Raw genomic sequence first — 10,980 nt, forward strand, 5'->3', positions numbered from 1 at the left:
GCGTTGCACACGATCGGATGGGATAACGTTCGCGTGGTGTTCCGCTCATTTCACAATCACGCACACCACGAATAGACAAGCGGGCTTCGGCGAAACGTACTTCCGAAGCCTTCCTGGCCCCGCGCCGCATGCAATGCAGCAGCGCTTAGCTGTCCCAGCCCTCTCAGCCTTGTGCAGCTGACAATGGATCGCAGCACTACTTTCAGCCTGACAGCCGCCTGGCTGTTCGCCCAGCCCACAACGACGCGAAGCGCGATCGATCAGTCTGCTTCTTCTCTGTCGCAGACCTCGCATCATGGACGGCCTTTCGGGCGCAGCAAGCGTCATCGCGGTAGTCGACATATCCGCCAAGATCGCCTCGCTCTGCTACCAGTACTCGGTGGCTGTCATGGGCGCGAGGGATGATATCGAGCGTGTGCGAAGAAAGGTCAGCGACATCACCCACATCCTGGAGAAGATCAAGCAGCTCCTTGACAGCCGGGACAAGACGCGGCTCTCTACCACTCAGGGCCTGTTTAGCTCGCTCGAACAATGCCTCAGGGAGCTGAAGAGCCTCGAAGCAAAGTTAGATACAGGAAAAACTCGCAAGATTATGAGCCGGTTCGGCTTCCGCGCGCTTAAGTGGCCGTTCACGAGTAAGCAGGTGGACAAGATCGTTTTAAACTTGGAAGGATACGAGCAGACATTCAGCTTGGCACTGCAGGCTGATCAGACGTAAGCTTCTGTACCCAGATCTGTCGTACGCAGATCCAGCCTCTCACTGACTATGCAGAGTCGTTGTGTTCAACATAGACCAGAAGCTGGATCTAGCTAAACTGCCTGTTGCGACAGGCGCCTCCTTCAACTCCCACAACGAAGAGCATAACGCACGATGCCTACCGAACACCCGCACCGAGCTGCTAGACGAGATTACAACATGGGCGAACAACAAGGATGACAAGTCGATATTCTGGCTGAGCGGCATGGCGGGCACGGGAAAGTCTACGATAGCGCGGACAGTCGCCCAGGCGTTCGCTAGTCGAGGGCAGCTCGGAGCCAGCTTCTTCTTCAAGAAAGGCGAGGGCGAGCGCGGCAACGCCTCGCGCTTCTTTACCACCATCGCCACTGATCTGGTCGCCTGCGAGCCAGGCATGCTTCCTGGTATCACGAAGACGCTCAACGAGGACTCAACGATTTCACACAAGGCCCTGAAAGACCAGTTCGAGAAGCTGATCCTGCAGCCACTTTTGGGAATAAAGCAGGCTCGATCGCAGGCCGTGGCGCGTGTTGTGGTGATTGACGCGCTGGACGAGTGTGAGCGAGAAGCCGACATCAGAGCGATTCTTCAGCTGCTCGCTCAGACGAAAGACGTTCGTCCAGTGCCGCTGCGGATTGTGGTGACAAGCCGGCCAGAGCTCCACATCCGCCTGGGCTTCAGGGAGATGTCAAACGGCACATACCAAGACCTCGTCCTCCACGAAGTGCCAAGGACTACAATTGAACATGACATCCGTCTGTTCCTGGAGCATGAGCTTGGTGTGATACGAAAAGAACGCATGTTAGCCTCCGACTGGCCAGCGCAACAGCAGATTCTGACGCTAGTTGAGCTGGCTGTGCCGCTGTTCATCTACGCTGCCACTGTGTGTCGGTATGTTGGCAGCAAAGGAAGCAATCCCACAGCGTTTCTGACCAAGGTCCTGCAGTATCAAAAGGCCACCTTTTCGCAGCTAGATCGGACGTACCTCCCTGTGCTCGACCAGCTGCTTAGTGAGCAGGAGGAAGACGAGAAGGAGGCGTGGCTTCAGGCTTTCCGAGAAGTTGTCGGCAGTGTTATTGTGCTTGAAAGCCCGCTCTCTGCTGTCTCACTTGCCCGTTTACTTCAAGTTCCACAAGAGGAGGTTAAGTGTCGACTTGACTCTTTGCACTCTGTTCTTAGCGTTCCTAACAGCGAGAACGGGCCTATTCGACTTTTGCACTTGTCTTTTCGTGAGTTCCTCGTTAACCCTCAAAAACAAGGAAAGAGTCCGTTCTGGGTAGACGACAAAAGTACACACCAGAAGCTCGCCTCTCGCTGCCTTGAGCTTATGTCTGGATCCAGCGGTCTTCATCTAGACATGTGCGGCCTCTCAGGCCCTGGAGTGCTAAGAAGCAAGATCGATGAGCAGACAGTTGCTAGCAGTCTGTCACCTGATCTACAATATGCATGTCGGTACTGGGTCGATCATCTCAAGCAGAGTCAGCAACATATCGTGGACGGAGACACGACGCATGTCTTTCTTCAGAAGCATTTTCTACATTGGCTCGAAGCCATGAGTCTCATGGGAGAGTCGAGCAGATGCGTCGACTTACTCGACAGCCTTCAGGCAATTGCAGATGTAAGTAAGACTTTTATAGAATAACCTAATGCTCTGCTAACGTGTATCGCAGCTAACTACAAAATTTGTGTTAACCTTTCTTCACGACGCTAAGCGGTTTGTGCTGCGGTTTCAATTTGTGCTTGCAGATGCTCCATTGCAGATATATTGCTCAGCACTTGTGTTCGCACCCGAGAGGAGCCTGATACGACGGACTTTTGTAGGCCAAGTACCACAGCGGGTTAAGATGCTATCTATGAAGGAAGCAGACTGGGACGCCTGTCGTAGCACGCTGGAGGGCCATTCCTCCGGGGTCAGGGCGGTGGCCTTCTCACCAAATGGGCAGCTAGTCGCGTCAGCGTCTGACGACAATACAGTACGGCTGTGGGATGTGCTGGCAGGGACGTGTCGCGGCACGCTGGAGGGCCATTCAAATACAATCACGGCGGTGACCTTCTCACCAGACGGGCAGCTGGTCGCATCGGCATCTTACGACAAGACAGTACGGTTGTGGGAGGCGTCGACAGGGACGTGTCGCAGCACGCTTAAGGGCCATTCCAATGTGGTTAATGCGGTAGCATTCTCGCTAGATGGGCAGCTAGTTGCGTCAGCATCTAACGACAACACAGTGCGGCTGTGGGAGGCGGCGACAGGAACGTGTCGCAGCACGCTGGAGGGCCATTCCGACTGGGTCGGCGCGGTGGCCTTCTCGCCCGATGGGCATCTAGTCGCGTCAGCATCTCGCGACAAGACGGTACGGCTGTGGGAGGCGGCGATGGGGATGTGTCACAGCACGCTGGAGAGTCATTCCGACTGGGTCAGCGCGGTGGCCTTCTCGCCAGACGGACAGCTGGTTGCATCAGCATCCATGGACAAGACTGTGCGACTGTGGAAAGCGGGGACAACTAACGACGAGACAGTACAGCTGTGGGAAACAAGGATAGAAACGTGTCAGGACATGATAGTGCGCTATTGTGATTATCCTAGGGATGTGGCATTCTCGCCCGATGGGCAACTGGTCGCGTCAGTATCTGATGACTACATAGTACGGTTGTGGAAGGCGGCGACAGGGACGTGTTGCAGCACGCTGGAGGGCCATTCAAATACAATCACGGCGGTGACCTTCTCACCAGACGGGCAGCTGGTCGCATCGGCATCTTACGACAAGACAGTACGGTTGTGGGAGGCGTCGACAGGGACGTGTCGCAGCACTCTAGAGGGCCACTCTAGTTTTATTGAGACGGTAGTCTTCTCGCCAGATGGGCAGCTAGTCGCATCAGCATCCACCGACAATACAGTGCGACTGTGGAATGTGCCGGTAAGGACGTGTCGCAGCACGCTGGAGGGCCATTCCTCCGGGGTCAGGGCGGTGGCCTTCTCACCAAATGGGCAGCTAGTCGCGTCAGCGTCTGACGACGAGACAATACGGCTGTGGGAGTTGGAGACAGGGGTATGCTGCCATACCCTAGACAACCATTTTGAGTTCCCTGTGCGTATGGATTTCTCGCCAGATGGCCAGGTGCTTTACACAAACGAAGGGGATTTCTCTTTGCCTCAAACCTCAATTGTCACATCGCTTCCTAGGCCGCAGCAGCAGTCTTTACACATTGTAGTGCAGGATCAGTGGATATTGCGCAACCGGCAACGCTTCCTGTGGCTCCCATCAGAATATCGATCAGAAACCACCGCAGTACACGAGGACATAGTTTGTCTAGGGCTTATATCTGGACGTGTAGTTCTGCTTAAAATTTTCTAGCGTCGTGAGTTCATAGACTCGCTTTGTCACAAGCATAGCGTAGGCTTTATAGCATAGTACAGACATAGTTATAATAAGAAATTAGCCTTGTTGTAATTACTCTCCCTCCATAACAGCATTCGCACTAAAGTTTATACGCTCGGGTCGCCCGCTAGAGCTAAGCCACAGCCATCACAGCCGCTAGAAGTAGATTACGCGAAGACGATTACATAAGACGTGCAGAGTCGCTTAGCGCGAGCCGAGGTACTGATTACGACTACGATCTTCCATGAACATGGGCGTTGCAGGCGCTACGAGGCTGAACATGGCTCACCGCGCTATCGCAAGATCTCTAGGACATAATCGCAATCTTTGAGAGTTTTCTAGACGCTACAAGCTTCTGTATGGCATTGTAGTAAAGCGATGCTGTCATGCACGGAACAAAGGTCTACCGTAACTAATGCAAAAAAGGCAGCGATAACAATGTAATTTTTAGTTAGACGTGTCAGAATATGTTGATAGATAGCTATAACGCATATATATCACAGTTCTCCAGCGTTTCTCAGCGTGCGCGCTGGAAGCGAAGTTCTGAAAGTCAAAGTACCTCTCATTTGTCCCAGCACGGCGGGTGTCCCAGCACTCAGGGAGGGACCTTAGTAAGCTGAGTTGTACTCAGGCCACATCTCAATCTCAAGGAGATCTCTCATGTTGTAGTTTCGGACTGTCGAACCAACGCGGGTCGAGGCGTCAGAACACGCACCATTCGTGTGTCGGTTGGGATCGTCGACTTTGCGGTACAGTGCACGACAGGTAAATCGGAGCGCAACGCGTGATCCATAACTCAGGTTTGTTTTGACCTCAGCTAAGAGCTCTGCAGGCAGATCTGGCAAGAACATCGATACCAGGGTTGAATATAGTGTCGCAGTTGTTGTCTTGATGTTTCATAAAATAACTAATTTGAGTATTAGGCAATGTCGACAGAACTGGTGACGCACTGGCTCTAGAGTCTTGCGCCAGGGAATCGTGTGTCGCCCAGGTACCGATGAATGACAATTTCAGCCGCTCAAACCACCTAGAAGAGAGACTACCGAGGTTGTGTTCGCGTGTTGCAAGATTGTTCATGCCATCACATGTCGTTATTGCATAAATCACAGACGTAAAAGACTACAGTAATCCTGTTGGCGGCTCACACAATGAGGTTTCGGGAGCCAAGAGGCCGCGCGGCCCTGAGATAACTAGCCAGGCTGCGACAACGAAGCCAAATCAAAAATCGAAACACCACGACCTGTTGTTGTTTCTACACGGTGATATATGTCACAGATGAACTCAGGACTGTGTTGTTGTTAGCATGTAGAGGGATACTCTGGGCGCGGTGCTGGTCAAAATTTGGTGAAGCGTGGCTGTTGTGACTGTCGAGGATGAAGAAATGATAGGCTCCGTGCGGCCAACACGCTGTACTGCGAATTGAAAGACTGGCCTTAGCTTCTCGAGAACTTGAATGGCTATCCGAGTCCTGTCGTGCTGGGATAGCCCCTGCTTATGTATATCCGACTACCATTGCACCGGTATGCGGCCTCTCGAAACGACTGGTGTAAAAATGCCAAAGTTATGGCTTAGCTAGCTCACTCGAGTGTGGGGTTCCAACACTTAGGGCTAGTCTACTAGATGTCCAAGGAATATGGATCAGACCTTTTGTTATAGAACTATTTCAAGGAGATAACGCTACAACCTTTACATTGACACCTCCTACGACCGTCATGACATGGTGCGTGTAAGTTGAAGGGGGCCCAATCGATGCCGCACCTAGCTCTCAACGAACACCCATCATCCGACTAGATCCGTAAGCGACAAGGCAAGATGCGGGGCCAGATTGTTCCCCAGCTCGAAAATCCAGAAATCCGATTCGTGAACCCAACACTTTCAGCGTTCTAAATACTTAATGTCAATCCAAGCGTGCCGGGACGCATGGTGTAACGGGACACATTCCCTTCCGGGCCTTCGGGTTGCTCGCAGCGCACTTGTATGTAAACAAGCGCTATGCGCATCCATTCTGCAGCTCTTGTTCTCCTAACACATTAGTCTCCGACGCCGAAAAGCGCGTGGTGAACTGTGCTGTCGCTGATTCTGTCAACGTTGTCCCCGACTCTCCTCCGACACTCCCCTGTTCGTTCGCGACAGTACATATCTGCAAAGATCTCGGTGGGCTTGAAAAGAAGCTAAGATAGCAAAGATTAAGACTGCAGTCTAAGAAGGTTGACTTAGGGTAATATAGGCACATCCCGGCAGTTTCTCCGCGCAGACGGCAAGATCGTCAAAACGCAACCCTCAGGACGTGCGCTGTTAGCGTTACTTGGCATGCAGTAGCTTGCAGTAGCGTGCTCAGATATCGCCGTATGCTATCGTAACAAATTCGGCGCTATTCCTATAGCACTTCGCTGCTAGAAATAGCTGTGGCGCGTGCTAGCAGCTTCTAGAAGCGTGCAAGTCAGCATGCTCTACTGTAACGCCCTGTTACCTATCTATGTTATAGTTAGTCGTAACTTCTCTCTAGTAGAAGAAGCTAAGAAACAGCAAGAACTATCCTAGATTTATCAAGTAACGTAACGTAACAACAGCTGCCCTCTGTAGCAGCTCTAGAAGCTTCTCGGCGCTAATACAAAGACTGTATATTCATGTGCATCCCCGTCCCTCTCTATTGTAGAGAGTATTAGAAAGAAAGAGATGAAGGAAAGAAGACTAGGTCTTTGCATCTATGTGACAAACACATACAACCGACCTAAAGGTCTATACTACAGATCCATACTCTTCCAGACCCGACACCTACGCCAACCATAGTCCCACTCACAGACGAGTGCGATGGTCGATACTCTGACGGCACCCATAGCATGTTATTACCAGCATGCTGAATCCATATCCTGTCTGAGCTAACGCCAGTGCCTACGTACAAGGGACGCGCAGGTTCTTTAAGATCTGTTATGCTAAATGTCTCTAAGCTCTGAGTATCGATAGACCCGATTCCAGTAAGGAGGCGAGAACTGTTGCGATCGAACGATAGATGGAAGAGAACTTTGCCGACGTCGAGCGTGTGCAGACACGCGCCACTGCTCGCATCCCACACCTTGACGGTCCTGTCGTGGGACGCCGACGCCAGCCGCGTCGAGTCGTGCGAGAAGGCCACCGAGCTGACAGCACTGCTATGACCCTCGAGCGTCTGCAGACACGCGCCGGTGCTCGCATCCCACATCTTGACGGTCTTGTCGTGGGACGCCGACGCCAGCCGGGTCGAGTCGTGCGAGAAGGCCACCGAGCTGACCCAATCGCTATGGCCCTCGAGCGTCTGCAGACACGCGCCGGTGCTCGCATCCCACATCTTGACGGTGCTGTCGTGGGACGCCGACGCCAGCCGCGTCGAGTCGTGCGAGAAGGCCACCGAGCTGACACTATTGCTATGGCCCTCGAGCGTCTGCAGACACGCGCCGCTGCTCGCATCCCACATCTTGACGGTGCTGTCGTGGGACGCCGACGCCAGCCGCGTCGAGTCGTGCGAGAAGGCCACCAAGGTGACTTCACGGCTATGGCCCTCGAGCGTCTGCAGACACGCGCCGGTGCTCGCATCCCATATCTTGATGGTGTTGTCCCAGGACGCCGAGGCCAGCCGGGTCGAGTCGTGCGAGAAGACCACCGAGGTGACTGTACTGCTATGGCCCTCGAGCGTCTGCAGACACGCGCTCCATTCCTCGCTTAGAGTTGGCCTGATGCTAATTGCTTCTGGCTCTTCGTGCTTGAACAGCTGTCTGACGAGACTACCTGTCGGGCTGAACAGCAGTGCGGATGCATAGGTCTGAAGAGGGTAGCCCTCGATTGCGCCTTTGTGGTACATAATAAACCGCCGTGCGTCTTGAACAAGCTTAGCAAGTCTATCTTGGTCACACATCCCCTGCTAGTGTTAGCATCAAGGTTAAATTAAAGGTATGTGAATGTCGTGCGACACACCTGCACAAGTGACCATAGTTTTTCTATAGAGACGACACCCTTCCCTACGCTGTGACACAGACTAAGCGCTTCTAGCCAGTAAAGATACTTCTCCTTCAGAAAGCTGTACACGGCTCTCATAGGGAGGCCAGCAACACTGTTTGCCCAAGATTCAGGCTTAGAGTCGTGCAGATGATCGATCTAGTAGACGCACGGGTAGCGCGATGCTGCTAAAGGGTCTGCATGCGGTGGTTTAACGTTCTCAATAGCGCTTCCTAGCGAGTGTAAGCTGTACATGTCTCTATGCAACGTCGTAGACAAATACGCCAGCGATGTCAAAAAGACACCCCGATGGACGTCTTCCGCACCGTTTGGAAAGACCTCGTGAGACGCCTTTTCGAAGAGGAAGTCCTTAGCAGATTGATGCACAAAGTACACAGTGTCTTCGCGGACGGTCAGGAACGATCCACAAAGGTCGATGATTTCTCGCACGTCACTGCTGACATCCTTAAGCTGCTCGACGAGTTCGACTAGTTCACAAATGGTCACGGGTCGATACAAAACCGCGGTCGAAGCTAGTACGCACCGACAGATGTCGGCGTCGTCCGACTCGCTCATCTGCTGCATCATCCGCTTATACAAGTCGTCTAGCCCAGGCGGGAACACGGCTAGCTTCTTCAGCACATGTCGATTCGCCGTTCTCTTGAGTTCTTGGCACACCAACGCAACCCAAAGGAAGGTGCCGTTCGCGTTCGTCGTTAAGTGCTGGAGCACAGCGTCTTGAACCTCAGCCTTATACTGTTTCTCTTGCGCCAGCTGATCTACCTTTTGCTGAATAAAGACAGCAACTGCAGCCGCAACTGACTCTGCGTTCAGCTCGAGGCTTAGTTTTTCTTTGTGCCCTGCCCGCTCTAGCTGCGCTTCGATGTCTGGCCAGTTGCGACTAGAAACAATCCATTTGACATGAGAAGATACCGATGACTGCTTTGCGACAAACTCTAGCAGCATGGGTAGATCAGTGATGCACTCATCTAGCGCGTCAATGATTAGGTATGTCATCCTTAGGCTTGGATCTTGGAGCACAGCCTCGAAGACCTCTACCAAGACTACCCAGGCATTTGCGTCTTCGAACATGGCTTTGCCGGCGTGGTCGTGCTTCGTGCGGATGTGTGATGCAAGCGATGGTTGCTGAGTTACAAGCATGTACAACAGCCCTCGCAGCACGGCCGTGGCGCCGTTAATGCGCGCGTCGGTTGCTTGGCAGAAGAAGTGTGAGACCGTAGCGTTTTTTGTTGCCTTCTGTAGTTCGTTGATAATGCCGCACACCAGCATCGTCTTGCCTTTACCAGGATCACCTTTTATCCATAGTAGTCGGCTGTGCGTGTCCTGCTGCCATTGTTGGAATGTAGTGTTGTCGAGGACCCAGCGGTACGAGTCTGCTAGCAGTCCGCCTTTGGTCTCCTCGATACGCTTCTTATCCTTGCGAGGGTCGGTAGCATATAAGTCCCGAAGACACTCTTCCCGCTTCCGACGGCACTCTCCTTGCTCACGGATCTTGTCGTGAAGCCGTCTGAACGCTTCCTCTCCGCCTTCGCCATATACAGGCGCAATGTCTACACCGAAGATGCCAGACAATGAGTACGCTGCGTCCTCTTTAAGCTTTGTGTGCCGGTTCTGTCTCCATCGAAGCCGCTCTTCGACGCTAAATTGAGAAAGGGGTGCCCCCTCGAGCGCTTCGTATGGGATCGCTGTAACTTCGTGGATTTCGGACTTTAGCGATATCTTATCACCGAGTCTGCACCATTCGCGCGAGAAGAACTCGACCACGCTGGGTGCGAGAAGCTCCTGGAGCGTCCAGCCTCGGGTGAACCATCTGCTTCGCTGAGGCTTAGATTCATAAGCTTGCGGGCTACAAACATCTGACAAGGTGAAGAAGCGCCGAATCGTGCTAGGATGCCAGCGGAGTATAGGTTGAACGACTAGGAATATCCAGATCCAAGTAAACCATCGGCTTATCTGCAGATCGGATCGATGCACGCTGCGCTCTAGGTTGGTGTTCGAAGTTTGGCTCGAGACATCCGACAGATAAACATAACATCGAGCCGAATCGCGGTACCAGCGGAACATGGAGTCAATGGCCAGCGAGAGCTCAGCTTGGTTTTCTTTGTTGATGCAGCAGGTATCAACCCAGAAGTATTCCAGCCCATCTCTTGAAGCTTGTTCTCCGCAGAAACGGATCTTCTTATAGCCAGGCTTGTCCTTGCCACTACTCTTCGTAAGGTCCGTGAAGGTCACCTCCTCTGTGTCCGCTCCCCACGTGTGCGAAAGTATGGCGTAGGGGGGTATCGCGTTATCGTCGAAGCTGGCGAAGGTAAGGCAGCCATCGTCTTCGTACTTTAGAAGCCGCATCGACTCGTGTAGGTGTGTGGTAAGCGCGCAACAGAAACAAGACAAGGCTGAATGCGGCAGCCTAATAGGAGTGCAGCAATCGACTCTCCTACACCTTTTCTAGTATAGCTTACAGAAGGGAGGGCAAAGAGCCAGCACAGTACCAAGGTGGGCAGGTCTGTAGCAGGATGCAAGCTGCAGCAATATAGGATCCAGAGGGAGCGCCTGTTGTTGCACTCTCGGTGTGGTAAGGGCGTCGCATCAGGCTGAAGGCGGGGAAGGCGTGGCTGAACGTACGCGCAGCACGTCAGCTACAAGGCTATCCTGCAGCGTTCAAAGTGGCATCTCTAAGACGACAGATGGACCTGTTAGCACTATGGGCAGAGTGGCAGAGCCGAGCTGCCTGCATCATGATTAGTGAGAAGGAGAGAAGTGCCTAAGCGCACAGCGGGTGGGCGAGGGCAGACGCTTGACAGCCGGTACACGCCACAGTTATTCTTAGCAGTCTACCCGCTGCAGGCAAAGCGTCGAATTCATTACAACACGGAGTAT

General features: G+C 53.0%; 2 protein-coding genes across 2 annotated transcripts; one reads left to right on the forward strand and one right to left on the reverse strand.

The window, feature by feature from the left end:
• Nucleotides 1–295: 295 nt before the first annotated feature.
• On the forward strand, nt 296–3,242 carry AA0111_g11906 (hypothetical protein; the record flags this gene model as incomplete). The annotated part of the gene is made up of 4 exons (XM_028645825.1): nt 296–714; nt 773–2,354; nt 2,407–2,450; nt 2,963–3,242. 4 exons carry the CDS (start codon nt 296–298, stop codon nt 3,240–3,242), a joined length of 2,325 nt encoding a protein of 774 aa, XP_028500522.1.
• Nucleotides 3,243–6,844: 3,602 nt separating this feature from the next.
• On the reverse strand, nt 6,845–10,449 carry AA0111_g11907 (Vegetative incompatibility protein; the record flags this gene model as incomplete). Its single annotated transcript, XM_028645826.1, has 3 exons — nt 6,845–8,005; nt 8,062–8,197; nt 8,255–10,449. 3 exons carry the CDS (start codon nt 10,447–10,449, stop codon nt 6,845–6,847), a joined length of 3,492 nt encoding a protein of 1,163 aa, XP_028500523.1.
• Nucleotides 10,450–10,980: the final 531 nt, after the last annotated feature.

Source organism: Alternaria arborescens (genome assembly GCF_004154835.1).
Source record: "Alternaria arborescens strain FERA 675 chromosome Unknown contig_60, whole genome shotgun sequence".
Lineage (NCBI taxonomy): Eukaryota > Fungi > Ascomycota > Dothideomycetes > Pleosporales > Pleosporaceae > Alternaria > Alternaria arborescens.